Source organism: Pongo abelii, chromosome 3, assembly GCF_028885655.2.
Source record: "Pongo abelii isolate AG06213 chromosome 3, NHGRI_mPonAbe1-v2.0_pri, whole genome shotgun sequence".
Taxonomy (NCBI): Eukaryota; Metazoa; Chordata; class Mammalia; order Primates; family Hominidae; genus Pongo; species Pongo abelii.
Window position 1 is genome coordinate 108,346,987 of NC_071988.2, and position 17,221 is coordinate 108,364,207.

The following is a 17,221-nucleotide window of genomic DNA, read 5'->3' on the forward strand; positions in this document are numbered from 1 at the left end:
AACCCCGTCTCTACTAAAAATACAAAAATTAGCCCGGCGTGGTAGCACATGCCTGTAATCCTAGCTACTCGGGAGGCTGAGGCAGGAGAATTGCTTGGCAGCGGAGGTTGCAGTGAGCCAAGATCGTGCCATTGCACTCCAGCGTGGGCAACAGAGCAAGACTGTCTCATAAATAAATAAATAAATAAATAAAATAAAAAATAGCCAGGCATGGTGTTGCATGCCTGTGGTCCCAGCTACTCAGGAGACTGAGACGGGAAGATTGCTTGAGCCTTGACCTAGGCTGTGGTGAGCTGAGATCCTGCCACTGTACTCTAGCCTGGGCAACAGAGCAAGACCCTGTCTTGAAAAAGATAATCTGAGACAAAACAAAGACAATTGATGCCTCTACTTGTAAAAATAGGCACAAATACCGCAGACCCATGGAGAAATTGTCTCCTAACACCTTTCCAATCCTCCGTTTTTTTTTCCCTTATAAAACGGAGTGAGCAATATAGCAGTATCTCCTTTATTGAGTAGTTGAAAAGATTAAAGGTACTAAGATTTGGCAAGTTCTTGGAGCAGAGCGTAGTAAATGCTACATGAATGTTTGCTATTACTCCTGAAGGAAGAAATTGTGTTCTCAGTCTTTTTTCTTTTTTTATGGTAAATATTGTCTCATAAGATGAAGTAATTGGTTTACTTTGAATAAATTGCAAACTTTGAGTTTGTTCCAAGAAATTTTGTAAGGGTCCAAATTCTGAAATGAGGACAATGCCTTGTACGATATTTTACCAGCCCACAGGGAATGAGGCAGAGATGTTTTCTACCGATATCCATGTGCTTTTCTGTGTTTCCTAGCTTCTTTATGGTTACACAGAATCAGGTGACTCATCTGTCCAGATAAGCAGTGAGTCACAGATAAGCAATAAACATTTATTTATTTATTTAGCATAAGTTAACTCCAGATAGTAAGTAGTAAGTACTATGAAAAAATAGAAGTGTGGCCAGCACTGCTATTTTCCTACTCAGTAGCCATTCCTGTTTGTTCTTGTTGTCACTAAAAGAACTTTAATTGCTAAGAGACTACATTTGTCCAGTCTTAGGTGATAGATCATGTTTGTTCTCAGCCAGTGATGACAGTTTGTATCTTGATTTACCTGCTTCCTTTAAAGCTAGAAGAACCTGGGTGACATAGTTCTGGTTTTTTGATGGTAAAGATTTTTGGCAAAAGTAGACAAATATGTCAGGCAAAGCCACACCTTCCTCTTCTCCTTTTCATGCCTTGAATGTGAATGAGATATCTTATTCATAAGATGGACCATGACAAGCATGAAGACAACATGCCAGATAGGCAAAGCAGAAAAAGTCAGAGTTCTTGATGCCCTCATTGCATAGCTAACAGCATGCCAAGTAGCCACCCTCTTCTAGACTTGCTGTAGCAGAAACATAAACTTCTATTAATTTAAGCAGTTGTTACTTGCTTAAATTATATGGGTTACATTCCTAACCCATGTAATAAGCATAATGGAGTAGAGAGTTGTGGGTTGGCTGGAGAGAGTCCTTGAGGGACAGCATTGTCACATTAGCTTTGAGAGTCAGTGAAGGCCTCTCTGAGAATGTGTCATTGAGCTGAGCAGGCGCCTAATGATCAGAGGGAGCCAACAATATGTGGGATGTGTACTTGAGTGTAGCATAGCACCAGAACCCCATTGAACAAAACTTCAAAATGTAGAAGAGATAGTTGGGGAAATTGTATTCCTTTATGGATTTCTGAGCTTGTGAGGTCCATGTGTATTGGAGAGCCTAGAGGAACTGTAGATGATCAGGTCAGTTTGGGGTCCTGGGAGATTATGATCTCTCCCAGAGGTAGATCTCTCTACTAGGGGTAGAATTCTAGAGAATCAGACTAAAACAGAATGTATGACCCATGACTTATCCCTAACACATTGCCTGTTACCAAGAGACTGTTATTCCTGGGTAAAGGAGAAGTATAGATGACAAGGGACTAACTAGCCTACAGGCCTCTGAACAGAGTAATTTTTCTCATATTCTCCTTTGGAAACTAGATTGTGGTCCTGGGACTGGGAAGCTGCTTGCTCTGTTTGTCCTGTTGAAAGGTTCCCAGGCTGGGCTCAGTTGCTCACACCTGTAATACCAGGATTTTTGGGACCAGCCTGGGCAACATGGCAAACTCCTGTCTCTACAAAAAATACAAAAATTAGCCGGGTGCAGTGGCTCATGCCTGTAATCCCAGCACTTTGGGAGGCTGAGGTGGGAAGATCACATGAGATCGGGAGTTTGAGACCAGCATGACCAACATGGAGAAACCCCATCTCTACTAAAAATACAAAAAAATCAGCCGGGCATGGTGGTGCATGCCTGTTATCCCAGCTACTTGGGAGGCTGAGACAGGAGAATTGCTTGAACCCTGAAGCAGAGGTTGTGGTGAGCCAAGATCCTGCTATTGCACTCCAGCCTGGGCAACAAGAGCGAAACTCTACCTAAAATAAAATAAAATAAAATAAGCCAGGCATGGTGGCACACATCTGTAGTCCCAGTTACTCTGAAGGCTGAGGCGGGAGGTTTACTTGAGCCCAGACGGTGGAGGTTGCAATGAGCCATGACTGTGCCACTGCACTCCAACCTGGGTGACAGAGCAAGACCCTGTGAGAAAAAAAAAAAAAAGCTTCCCCAGTGTGTGGAGTTGCCCCAGCACATGGTTTGGCCAGCCAAAAAAATAACTAGAACAACTACTACCATTTATTGAATGTTTACCATGAGCCAGTCATTGTGCTAAAACTTTTACAAACATTATTTTATGTCCCCGACAACAATCCCATGAAGCCCTATATTACTGATGAGAAAGCTGAGGCCTTAGAGAAGAAGAATAATTTTCTCGAGGTTTTTTTTTTTTTTTTTTGGACAGAGTCTTGCTCTGTCGCCCAGGATGGAGTGCGGTGGTGTGATCTTAGCTCACTGCAAGCTCCATCTCCCAGGTTCACGCTATTCTCCTGCTTCAGCCTTCCGAGTAGCTGGGACTACAGGCACCCGCCACCACGTTCGGCTAATTTTTTTTGTATTTTTAGTAGAGACAGGGTTTCACCGTGTTAACCAGGATGGTCTTGATTTCCTGACCTCGTGATTTGCCCGCCTCGGCCTCCCAAAGTACTGGGATTACAGGCGTGAGCCGTGGCGCCCAGCCTCGAGGTCTTATAGCTAGTTGCAAAGCAGATCTTTTACCAGCATGTCATAAAGACTCTTGAGAGTAGGTTCCCCAGAGTGTACTAGGTTTGGAAGCACTAAATGACCTAAGTGAACGGAATATTTGAAAACATCTTGAGTCACTTTTTATATTCATCTTCTCCCTTTTTTTCTATTTATGTATGTGGTGTGTGTCCATAAAACTTACATATATGTGTATATACTCACACATATATGTGTATATACTCACACATATATGTGTGTATACTCACACGTATGTGTGTATACTCACACGTATGTGTGTATACATATATGTGTATATACTCATATGTGTATATACTCACACATATATGTGTATATACTCATATATGTGTATATACTCACACATATATGTGTATATACTCATATATGTGTATATACTCATATATGTGTATATACTCATATATGTGTATATACTCATATATGTGTATATACTCACACATATATGTGTATACACACTCTTGAATTGTGAATTGTTTATTTGAGGAAGAAAAACAGTTTGATACACATTTTTATTTCTGAATAAATTTGGTAAGCAAGAGAGGGAGGACTATGGAAGGGTCACTTAGATGGTAATGTACATTCCTGCCATGGAACATTACAAAATGAAATAAAGTTTGCATCATTCACATAAAATTTAATGTGGATATAGCTGCTGCCATGTGTCAGTGTGCTAGGTATTTTAGCTAGGTGATATAATATATGCTTTTCAGTTGCTCTGGAAGGTAGGAGGGTCTCTGTTTTACACATAGGAGCACAGAGGCTGATAGAGCTTAACTTGTCCAAGGTGGTCATGCAGCTCGCTTGAGCCTGGCTTCTTTCTGCTGTACAGCACTACTCTGTTTTTAAGTAGAGCCAAGTTAGTATCTTCCTTATTTTCTTTCCTTTTTTTTTTTTTTGAGGCAGGGCCTTATTCTTTCACACAGGCTGAAGTGCAGTAGTGTGATCACAGCTCACTGTAGCCGCCACCTCCTGGGTTCAAGCTACCCTGTCACCTCAGCCTTTTGAGTAGCTGGGACCACAGACATGTGCCACCTTGCCCAGCCTTTCCCAAATTTTTTTTTTTAAATTCTTTTTTTAGTCAGGGTCTCTGTTACCCAGGCTGCAGTGCAGTGGCACAGATCACAGTTCACTGCAGCTTCCTCCTTCCTGGGCTCAACCAATCTTCCTGCCTCAGCCTCCTCAGTAGCTAGGACTACAGGCATGTGCCACCATGCCCAGCTAATTTTTCTATTTTTTGTAGAGACAAGGTGTCACTGTGTTGCCAGGGCTTATCTTGAACTTAAGCAGTCCTTCTACCTCGGCCTCCCAAAGTGTTGGGATTACAGGCATGAGCCACCATGCTTGGCCCGTGGAGGATTATATTGAAAGATTGATAGCATAACAGAATAAAAGGTGAAAATGCCCTTTTAAATCTCCTGCTCTGGCCTCTTCACCAAATCTCTTCCCTTTCCAGAAAGCTACTATTAACAGTTTGGTATATGCTATTCCAAACTTTGTGTGTATGCATAAACTTAAAGCATTAAACAAACAAAAAATTGGCTCACATTGTGCATTTTATTTAGATCTTGCTTAGATTAACCCATGTGGTTCTTTTTGATGTTTTAAGGCATCTCATTATGATGTATCATAATTAGCCATTTTTTTAATGATATGTATTAGGTTTTTATCAGTTTTCTTACTCTTACAAACGATATTTTATTGCACATAACCTTCTTGTACACATATGACTGTATTTTAAGGAATGATTCCTTAAAGGAGAATTCCTAAATTGAAGCATACACTAAATTCCTTTCTTAGTGGTGGTTTAGAATAATAATTTCCTGACTATAATAGGCCACCATTCGAACCTAACATAACCTAACATTCATAACGTATTGTAGCGTGTATCTGGGCTCTTCATACAGCTGTGGAAATCACACATCACCCTCAACAGCCTTGCTTAGGCTGACTTTGGCCTTTTTTGTGAGACAGAACTGAGATATCAGTCAGTAATCGAATGATGCAGTCTTCCTGCCCCTCTCTCCCTCTGTGGGGAAAGATCAAGCCTCCTAGCAAAGTTAAGGGTTTTAGTTGCACAGATAGGTCCCTGGGTGGGTTCAGGGGCTCGATTCCTCAGGAGCTGTGACCTATCTCACTTTGAACCCCATTTACCTACCCAAGAATCTGTAGTGCTCCTGAGAGGTGAGACCTGGGGTGTTGCTCACTCCTTCAGTCTTCTACTTATCAGTCTGGAGGACCCTTTTTCACTACAGATATCCATGGCTTGCTCCTCACTTTAAGTCTTTGCTCAAATGTTGTGTTCTCTGACCACCCTATGTAGAACTGCAATACCCTACCTTGATTCCTCTCTGCACCCTATACTCCCATTTTGCTTTTCTAACATCTATATATTTTACTGAATGTGTCTTTGCTTACCTTCTGTAGTATGTAAGCTCAATGGTAGCAAGAGTGTTTTCTTCACTGTATTTATTTTTTATGTTTTTTGAGGCAGGGCCTTGCTGTGTTACCCAGGCTGGAGGGCAGTGGTGCATTCTCAGCTCACTGCAACCTACATCATCCCCACCCCCCACCCACCCCCACCTGCATCCCTACTCAAGCAGTCCTCCCACCTCAGCCTCTTGAGTAGAGTAGCTGGGACCACAGGCATGCACCACCACACCTGGCTATTTATTTTTATATTTAGCAGAGACGGGGTCTCGTCATGTTGCCCAGGCTGGTCTTGAATTCCTGAGCTCAAGCATTCAGCCCACCCTGGCCTCCCAAAGTGCTGGGATTACAGGTGCACACCTGGCCCACTGTCTTTATTCTTAGTACCTGGCTTACAGCAGATGCTCAGGATACATTTGTTGGTTCTGTCAGTCAGTGAACAAACAAGTGAACTCAGGACCCCTCTCAGATTGATAGCCATCCAACAGCCCAACCTGTCTCCTTTTCTCCTGTTATCACTCTCCACCAAAGAGCCCTAGGGGTGGGTGTTATTGGGTTGCAAGCAGGTTGAGCATCTTCACTGGGAGGATCATGTGGCGAACTGCCATCAGGGACTCTTCAGATGCCTCTACAGAAGTGTTATGAAGAATAATGCCAACAGGAATACAATAGTGTTTTATTGATCGCTTACTGTGTGCCAGCCCTGCAAGTCAAGAGAGAGAGAAAGTGTGAGCAGCAAAGGCAGGGGTAGAGCGAGGGATGCAGTGAAAGAGAAAAAGGAGAAAGTGAGCGATAGTAAGTGGTGAGGGAAGGGAAGGGAGATGAGTGGGGATTGAGTTGGAGAATTGAGAAAACTTGCCTGGGGGGGCCACTATTGCTGGTCAGAAGAGTGACACATGTTTGACCCTGAAAAGTAGATCTCTGCTAGTGTGAGTTTAACTAGAATATTTGCAACATCCATGCTGCAATCTTTGAGAGAGGAGATAGAGTGGCAAATTATGTCTGCTAGTATGGAAACATTGTAGTTAGCAAGTCAGCAATTTAAATTTCATGGAGAGGGAGATAAAAGACCTTATCGGGAGTAAGAATAGAGCTGTGAAGGACTATATTCAGTGTTTCAACGTCAGCCAAAGTTGTAACAGCCTCTTAAACAGAGGCAAGTTAAAATGATTACAAATTTAATGTGTGTTTCCATTTGTATCAAATGGTTTGTCAAGTCTGTACTAAGATAATTTAGTAACATACCTTTCTTTGCCTTAAGGATGTTTGAAAAGTAAAACAAACTATTTAATGCAAGTTAGGATAAGTGTAGTCAATTTATAAATACTCACTAGAGAGGGAAAAGGAAACAGCTGTAGACAGTGTTAACCATAAAGAGAGGTTGTTTCCAGAGTTACCCAAGATAGTACCAAGACTATCTGCCCAGATTGGATAATAGTTTTTTCCCCCAAATTCAGTCTTGTTTTGAAAGAATGCTCAATAGTTGTTTTATTTGGGTTTTTGTTGGTTTTGTTGTTGTTGTTGTTTTGATTAAGTACCTTTAATGAGTGGAAGTAAAATCTTAAGATTGATTGTTACCAGGACCCACTTTTCTTGTTAAGTGTTGCATTCTTATGTGAGAATGACCTGTTGATTTTCTTTCTCTTGCATAGTTGACACTCTTACCTTTTCTTCCTTTTAATTCTAGTGAGGATGCTGACACAACCTGTGACCTTAGGCAAATTACTTAAAACTAAGTCTACATTTCTTGTTTTTTTTTTTTTTTTTTTTTTTTTGAGTTTGAGTCTCCATTTTCTTAACTATAAAATGGGGTATTAGTATCTGCCTTGCAACTTTATTGTAATGTATTAATGAAATGCCATTTTTAAAAGGGCTTATTTATATTTAACACAATGCTTGGCACAAAGTAGGCACCAGGGGAATGGTATTTCCTTTTCTCCTCCCCCTCCTCCTTATGGTAAACTTGTGCACATTGTTTTCTTGCTGAAATGGCTTTGAGAAGCAGCCTCACAGTTAAAAGTGCAATTGGCCTTTGATATATACTACATAGTTTGTTCATGCAACTTGGGAATTGGAGAACCATTTTCTAATTCAAATGAGAACTTGGAATTCTGTCTCCAATAAAGCTTCTTACAGGTCATGCGTATCCCTGAATTTACTCACAGGCTAATGTTCACAGGCTGCTGTTTGTTTCTCTTTCAGATGAACAGACTAGCCACTTTGCATTGACTGGAAACAATGGCATTTACGGAAAGAGTCAACAGCAGTGGCAACAGGTAAGCATAGAATCTATGATTCAAAGACATGCTGATATTTAATTTTATAATCTACTTTTCAAAGAATAAGTTTGGTCTTTTTCAATTTTGCAACTTAAGAACTCACGGGTGCAAGAAAATGTTTGAAATTTTCAGTTTTCTCTACATGAGGTCAAACTTGTTGGACTGGCTACATATTTTCTTTTAAATCTAGCAATCGCTGAGTCTGTTAACTCATTTTTTAAAAATGTGGATGTTAATTTAAATGATTAAATCAGCATTTTAATGCTGTGTTCAAGATAACAAGATTGCACTGATTTGGGGAAAGCGTACACATGTTCAGCCTGTGCTTGAAATAAATAAATCCATCTCATCCTGAAAGTTGTGAAGGAGGGAATTCCTTCATATTTATATTTTGCCCTTTTCACATCTCTCCCTCCAACTCTGCACACACAATTTAGTGCCTTCTTGCATATAGTAATTGATCAGTGTTGATTGAGGGGATCATATTAACATTTTGAAGCAGTTTTAAATAATAACTTGACATTCAGAAAGAATTGTTATCACTGATTAGTTTTTATTTAAACTATTAGCTATTCAAAAATATAATAATTTTTTTTTTTTTTTTTTTTGAGATGGAGTCTCAGTCTGTTGCCCAGGCTGGAGTGCAGTGGTGTGACCTCAGTTCACTGCAACCTCTACCTCCCAGGTTCAAGCGATTCTGCCTCAGCCTCCCAAGTATCTGGGATTCACCATGTTGACCAGGCTGGTCTCTAACACCTGACCTCAGGTGATCCCCCTGCCTCAGCCTCTCAAAGTGCTGGAATTACAGGCGTGAGCCTCTGCGCCACTCCAAAAACATATTAAATGTTTTTAAATGTTACTACTACCCCTTGTAGTAACATTCTAGCAATTACAGAGTTGTTTTTATTGTTACTTTTATCATAATTTCTATTTATTAATTATTATTATTATTATTTTGAGACAGTTTCGCTCTTGTTGTCCAGGCTGGAGTGCAGTGCCATGATCTTGGCTCACTGCAACCTCCGCCTCCTGGGTTCAAGTGATTCCCCTGCCTCAGCCTCCCAAGTAGCTGGGACTATAGGCACATGCCACCACACCTGGCTAATTTTTGGTAGAGATGGGGTTTCACCATGTTGGCAGGCTGGCCCCGAATTCCTGACTTCAGGTGATCCACCTGCCTTGGCCTCCCAAAGTGCTGGGATTACAGGCGTGAGCCACCGTGCCCAGCCATAATTTCTATTTATGCTAGAATTCTTTTCCCCCTTCTTGCTGCTGCATTTCACTAGTCTAAAAAATAAAAACATTATAAGAAATGTAGACTCAGACTTATTTAATATTTATAATGCAACAAAATAGATGATGGTGCCTGCAATTGTGGACCATCCCAAATGTTCTCCTACTTCTCCCCCTTTCTGGTTCATTTAGGAAATTACTCAATTCCTGGTCATCATTGTGGGGCTGTTAAACTTGGTTTACTCTCTCCCCTCACCAAAGGGAGGACAGTTAGTTGACCCTGGCTGCTGCAGTTCACATTCTGCTAGAGCCTGGGGGAAAGCTGTTGTCATTTGTCTTTGGGTTTATTCATAATGTTGGGTTACACATACGTTTTACATTTTTATGTAGTTAAATGTCTTGTCCTTTATGGGTTCTGGCTTGATTGTGCTTAGAAAGGTCTTTCCTCCTCCAAGATTGTGAAAATAATGTCATGTGTTCTTTGCTGGCACTTGTACGATTTCATTTTTGCATTTAAATCAGAACTTGTAAGCTGGTGGACTGTGGGACAGATCTGGTCAACATATGGGTTTTGGTTGGCCCGTCACAGAATTCTGAAAGAAATTATCTGCCAATGTTTTTTACATAACAATCTTCTATCTTCTCATGAAAAATTTAAGATTTAGCAACCCTGGGCTTGCATTGCCATGTAGCAATGCTCAGACAGAATTGAATAGCTTCGGCTCTTTTAAGCGGAACACAGGCTTTCTAATTCAGAACTTCCCAATTGGTATGCCATCAAATGCTTTTCAGGTGTGCCGCGATGTTGATTCCCACCCCCCGCATCCCCAGCCTAAAGGTCAGCCAGAGCTCCTATCTAATTTCCTCCTGCAGATATCTGCTTTGTCCGTTTGCCCCAGAGACTTGATGTTTAAAAAAAAAAAAAAAAGTTGAGAAAGCACTGACGCTTTTCAGTTCGTTACAGTTCTCTGCACAGCCAGATTCACACATTTAGTTAGCTGCTTGACCCTCTTAACTTGCAACCCATTTTACATCTTTGACTTTTTAGTGTTTTGATCCATATGTAGTTAACTTGAATATATATTGTACATTTCATATTAATAGGAAAAGGTAAAAATGGGGGATGTTAGGGAACCATTTCTTTTTTTCTTTTTCTTTTCTTTCTTTTTTTTTTTTTTTTGAGACGGAGTCTCGCTCTGTCACCAGGCTGGAGTACAGTGGCACGATCTTGGCTCACTACAACCTCCACCTCCAGGTTCAAGCAATTCTCCTGCCTCAGCCTCCTGAGTAGCTGGGACTACAGGCACACCATGCCCAGCTACTTTTTGTATTTTTAGTAGAGACGGGGTTTCACCGTGTTGGCCAGGATGGTCTCGATTTCTTGACCTCATGATCTGCCCGCCTTGGCCTCCCAAAGTGCTTGGATTACAGGCGTGGGCCACCACACCTGGCCAGGAACCATTTTTTTTTTTTTAAAGCAAAAAGCTAGACAATTGTTTCATCATTATTTATTAAATCACCTGTCTTTTCTCCACAGATACGAGTGCTATGTGTAAATTTTATCACAGTCTTGGGTCTGTTGTTGGCCTATCTTTTGCTCCATTGATGTGTCTTTTGGCAACTGTGGCATATTGTTTCACTGTATCTTTATATGTCATAATATTGAGGCAGATTCTTTGTAATTCTCATTTTTAGAATTTTCATAGCTATTCATTCTCATGCTTCTCAGTGTACTCTGAAGTAATTCATCATTTTCTAGAAAATTTATGATTGGCATTTTGATTGGAATCCATTTGAATTCATCAGTTAGAGTTGACTACTGTAGGCTATTAAAACGTCTTCCTATAAGAATGTAGATATCAGACTGGTGAAAATTTAAGGAGCTGAAGAAATTTTAAATTTTAATTGTATGATTTTCATGGAGGTGATTTTTCAAAAAGATTTAGTTATTGACGTTGGTTCCTGTGTTATTTCTGGTAGATGAATCAATTATAGTAGGTAAAAGTATAATCATTGGCATGATTAAAAAGATGTTTTAGCTTAAAACCTAAATGATGGGTTGATAGGTACAGCAAGCCACCATGGCATGTGTATACAACCTGCATGTTCTGCACATGTAGGCAACAAACCTGCGTGTTCTGCACGTGTATCCTAGGACTTCAAGTAAAAAAAAAAAAAAAAAAAAAAAAGAATTTTTTTGAGATGGAGTCTCACTCTGTCGCCCAGGCTGGAGTGCAGTGGCCTGATCTTGGCCCCTCCGCCTCCCGGGTTCAAGCGTTTCTCCTGCCTCAGCCTCCTGAGTAGCTGGGACTACAGGCACCCACCACCACGCCTGGCTACTTTTTGTATTTTTTTTTTTTTTAGTAGCAATGTGGTTTCACCATATTGTCCAGGCTGGTCTCAAACTCCTGACCTTGTGTTCCCCCACACCCCCACCACCTACCCCCACCTTCGGCCTCCCAAAGTGCTAGGATTACAGGCGTGAGCCATGGCGCCCAGCAAAAAGAAAAAAGATACTTTATATTCTATTACATATTTTTTTTGTTTTGCTAGTTATTAAGTTTGGATGGGTAACTGCCCCTTATAGTAACATTCTAGCAATTACAGAGCTGTTTTTATTATTTGTTAATTTTATCATAATTTCTAGCTCCTCACCTCCTCAATATGCTCCTTTTAATTTTAGTACCTAGTACAAGTGGTAAGTTTGGGGATATCCTTTAAAAAGCTCTATTTTTAATACACACCAGTAGCTCACTTGTTTAAATGTTTAATCATGATAGGTATTTAATCTTTTAGTTGCCCAGAAAAAAACATTAAATTCATGTGGAACTGGTCCAGGACTAGGATATATTTGCAAAGGAAACAGATGTGTATTGAGTACGCAGCTCTAATCATTCAAACTAAATTGAAGTCTGAACGTGAACCCTTACTTTGCTCAGGGCTATCAAAAGTCATAAGCGTGGACAGAATATTAATGTAATGTGCAAAGACAATATTTGTTTTAGTTCTTACAAATAATAAGCTTATTCTGTGACTTCCAGATTTATCAGCACTTGACACTGTTGAATTTGAGCTCATTTATATTTCTTCACCTTCCTTCCCTCCCCCTTTTTAATAGTTCTTTCTAAAAATTGTTATTGGAGTCTAACAGACTGAAAAAGGCAGACATTATTAGTACAGTTTAGTGCATTTTCTTTTTTTTTGAGACGGAGTTTTGCTCTTGTCACCCAGGCTGGAATGCAATGGCGCGATCTTGGCTCGCTGGAACCTCCACCTCCTGGGTTCAAGCAATTCTCCTGCTTCAGCCTCCCGAGTAGCTGGCGCACCACCACGCCCAGCTAATTTTTGTACGTTTTTAGTAGAGACAGGGTTTCACCATGTTGGCCAGGCTGGGCTCGAACTCCTGACCTTAGGTGATCTACCTGCCTCGGCCTCTCAAAGTGCTGGGATTACAGGCGTGAGCCACCGCGCCCGGCCTAGTTTAGTGCATTTTCATAAAGTGAACACACTTGTGTAACAGATCAAGACCAGCTGTCTAGAACTCCTCTCCTTTCCCCTTTCAGCTACTACCTCCCTTAAAAGTCATCACTGTTTGGACTTCTAACACCCTGCATTTGTTTTGTCTGCTTTTCAATTTGATTTAAATATAATCATATAGTATATACTCCTTTATAAAGTTTCCATTCATTTTGATGTTTGTATTGACCTTCAAACACTGTGAGGTTTAGGGGTAAAAAATCTACATAACTTTTGGCTCCCTAAAAGCTTAACTACTAATTAGCCTACAGTTGACTAGAAGCCTTATGAATAACATAAACAGCTGATTAACACATATTTTGATATGTATTAAGTACTGTATTCTTACAATAAAGTAAGCTGGAGAAAATAAAATGTTATTAAAATCATGGCTAGGCATGGTGGCTCATGCCTATAATCCCAGCACATTGAGAGGCTGAGGTGGGCAGACTGCTTGAGTCCAGGAATTCATTCGAGACCAGCCTGGGCAACGTGGTTAAACCCTGTCTCTACAAAAAATACAAAAATTAGCCACCTGTAGTCCCAGCTACTGACTGGGGTCCGGGTGGGGTAAAGGCCTGAGGTGGGAGGATTGCTTGAGCCCGGAGGTCAAGGCTGTGGTGAGCCAAGATTGCACCACTGCGCTCCAGCCTGGGTGACAGAGCAAGACCCTGTCTCAAAAAAATCTTAAGATAAAATGTATTTACTGTTCATTAAGTGGAAGTGGATCGTCATAAAGGTCTTCATTCTCATCCTCTTCATGCTGAGTGAAAGAGGAAAGTCTTAATGTCTCTGAAGCAGAAGAAAATCCACATGTCAATGGACTTGTGCAGTTCAAGCCCATGCTGTATTTTTATTTCTTCTGTTCGATATATTTAAATATCTTTATCATATATTTTATATTAGTATATTACTTATGTAATCACTTTACCTTTTACATTCTTTTCCCATCAACTTCTCATGGTCTAAGATGATAATGTAATTATCCTTACTCTTTGTTCCACCTCCTGACTGTCATCTACCCTCCAGCTATTCTTTCTGCTTTTGGTTTTAAATTATCCAGATTTCCAGATTAATAGCATATTTTACTTTATGATTATTTGTGCCCTTGCAAGCTTTGTCTTTAAAATGACAATAAAAGTGGAAAAACCAATAAGCATTATTTACATTATTTTGATTGAGAAGGAAAATCGTGTCTAGAATTTTATTTCTCCTCCAACGTCAACTTAAATACCACTTGAACAGAAGGTTCATATTGATTAGGACTAATGAACTATCATTAACTGAATAAACGTCAAATTAATGTCAAATTTTAAATTGCTTCATCTTTGAATAGTGCTTTTGCTTTGCTTGGACTTTCTAATTTCTTTTTCCTTATTGAAAGAGAGAATGTGCCTTTTTGCCATTTCACTAACATGTTCCCCTTCTTACTCTTTGTATCAACTGCTTGAAATGTCTCATTTTCTCCTTGGAATCTTGAAACTAAAATTAATTTTTACAAAGTGCGTGCTAAGTTACATTCTTCTGAAATTGGGCCCAGGTAACTGAAGCCAGAGAGTAAAGTTGGGATATATTCTGGGAAATTTTTTACTTGAGGACAGGGGAAAACATGTTAAGGTAAACCATAAGAATGAAGTAAATGTCATTTCAGGCTATACCACCAAATTGGAGGGACATGATTTTACTGTCTTCTGCCATTCAGAGTGGGTACTGAAGTGTTTTAGGAGATTTGCTGAGATGCTTTTCAGTTTTTGGGAAGATTTGAGGGATTGGATTTTGAGAACCTTGAATCATATAGGATGCAATACTGTAGCCCCTGGAAGCTCTCCTTTTCGAGTTTGAAATGATGTTTAACTCTCCTAATTGAGAAGAATTCTCAATTATTGAGGAAGCTACAAGGTGTTCAACAGATTAACACCTATTATACGGACAGATCTTATTTGTGCAAGTAAATCAAGAACCAAACTTCTAGATGCTTACTAGAGAGTTTAATGGCTGTAGGCCATGTTTTCCTGGAATAGTGATTGGCCTGGGCATTGTAAACAGTGCACACCTGGAATTGTGAAATGGGGAAATAAGGTTTCCTACATTTTCAAGTGAACTAGTTTCTGGCCTGATTTACAAGTGCAATAATATTTCTTATACAAAACACCTTGTTTTCCTTCATTTTAGAAAATGATTGCTAATTGATAAGTATGTGTCATTGTCATATATAGTTTAAGATGAGTCACTCAGTTTGATGGGTTTAGAAGAGTTTAGATTCAGACTTACCTGAGAACTGAGGAAATATTTTTTTGGAATTAGTTATTTCGCAAAAGGAAAGCTAAATTTTGCATATAAGAAGACACTGCTACATAGTATTTACTCTTCTACAAGTGGCATAGTCGTCTTAGAAAACAACAGAAGTAACTTTATTGAGGTGTAATTTACATGCTATTTTAAGTATACAGTTTAATTTTTAGTAAATTTAGTGAGTTGTGCAACCATTACTACAATCCAGCTTTAGAACATTTTCATCTAGATGGAACTACCTGTTTACAGTTAATCCCATTTTCATTCCCAGCCCCAGGTAACTATTAATCCTCAATAGTTTTGCCTGTTCTGGACATTTTATGTAAGTGCAGTCATACAATGTGTTAGTTTTTGTGACTGGCTTCTTAGGATAAAGTTTTCAAGATTCATCCATATTACAGCATGTATCAGTTTTTCAGTCGTTTTTATTGCTAAATAATATTCTATTGCATAGATGTGCCATCTTTGTACTATTCATTAGTTAATGGACATTTAGGTAGTATCCACTTTTTTGTTTTTATGAACAGTGTTCCACATATGTTTTTATTTCTTTGGGGCAGATGTTTAGGAGAGGAATTGCTTGCCTCTAAGGTAGGTTTCTGTTTGGAGTCATCTTTATTCTAAGCTCACAAGCCATTGTGCCCAGGGGTCAGTTTTGTTTATTTGCATGTATTTTTTCTCTGTCTTTAGCCCTGAACTCCCTGCTAAGGCTGAGAGTTGGAGGAGAATGAATTAATATTAATAATTATTTTGTGCCTTCAATATAGTGGACACTAGTCCAGGCATTTGGCATTATATCATTTTAGGTGCTAAACTTGGTCCAGGTGGTAGATAAGATGAACACTGAGTTGAATTGCTGGGGATAACATTGTCTTAGTAGGGATACTAATTTTATACTGTCTTGATGTGGGAAAGAACCATTTTTCTTTCTGGAGGCCTTCCATTATAACAGTACTTTTCTTCTGAAGCCATAGTAGTCAGCCTACTTTAGGAAGAAGGGAATTTCAGTTCCAGTTTCTCCTGTTTTGCAGAAGCTGGGGAACCATTATTTCAAAATCTGAGTCATGTTTTCTATGCTCTGTAAGGTATTCGTATCAGTAGCCTAATTTTACTGGAGAAAGCAAAAGCCTGGAGAGATCTTCATAGCTGAGTATGTGAATCAGACTGTGGGGAATGCTGGGGCAACTAGTTCATTTTTGGTTGGAAATTTTTTTTTTCTTTTTTCTTGAGATGGACTCTCACTCTGTCGCCCAGGCTGGAGTGCAGTGTTGCGATCTCTGCTCACTGCAACCTCTGCCTCTTGGGTTCAAGCAATTTTCCTGTCCCAGGCTCTCAAGTATCTGGGACTACAGGTGCATGCCACCACACCTGGCTAATTTTTTATTTTTAGTAGAGACAGGGTTTCACCATGTTGGCCAGGCTGGTCTCAAACTCCTGACCTCAGGCGATCCTCCCGCCTCAGCCTCCCAAAGTGCTGGGATTACAGGCGTGAGCCACCATGCCCAGCCCTGAGCCACTGCTCCTAGCCCGATTTTGCCATACTTAAAAAAACGAACAAACAACTATCCTTTTTACTCTTTTTCTTTGCTGAACTATTTTAAAGCAAATTCCATTTCACTTCTTCATACTTCACATGCATCTCTAAAAATATATGGACATTTCCCTACATAAATACATACCAGTCTCACACCTAATAAAATTAACATCTTAGATTCATCTAATACCTAGTCTATCTCCGAACTCTCTTCTTTTTCTTTTTTTTTTCCTTTTTTTTTGAGACAGAGTTTCATTCTTGTTGGCCAAGCTGGAGTGCAGTGGTGCAATCTAGGCTCACTGCAACTTCCACCTCTCGGGTTCAAGCGATTCTTCTGCCTCAGCCTCCTGAGTAGTTGAGATTACAGGTGCACATCACCATGCCTGGCTAATTTTTTGTATTTTTAGTAGAAACGGGGTTTCACCATGTTAGCCAGGCTGGTCTCAAACTCCTGACCTCAAGTGATCTGCCCACCTCAGCCTCCCAAAGTGCTGGGATTACAGGCGTGAGTCACCGTGCCCGGCCCCAAACTTTCTAGATTGTTTTAAGATGTCTTTTAAAATTGTTTTTAGCCGGGTGCGGTGGCTCATGCCTGTAATTCCAGCATTTTGGGAGGCCACGGTGGGTAAATCACCTGAGGGTCAGGAATTCGAGACCAGCCTGACCTACATGGTGAAACCTCATCTCTACTGAAAATAAAAAATTAGCCGGGTGT

At 40.1% G+C, this 17,221-nt stretch overlaps 1 protein-coding gene across 5 annotated transcripts in view; it reads left to right on the top strand.

The window, feature by feature from the left end:
• AFF1 (ALF transcription elongation factor 1) overlaps positions 1-17,221 on the top strand; it is a 204,386-nt gene that overhangs the window by 6,532 nt on the left and 180,633 nt on the right. For all 5 annotated transcript variants that reach the window (XM_024245831.3, XM_024245833.3, XM_063723829.1 and 2 more), the window contains exon 2: positions 7,855-7,928. In XM_024245831.3, the coding sequence (XP_024101599.2) occupies positions 7,891-7,928 (38 nt within the window). In that variant the 5' untranslated portion in view covers positions 7,855-7,890. The remainder of the gene's footprint in view (positions 1-7,854; positions 7,929-17,221) is intronic.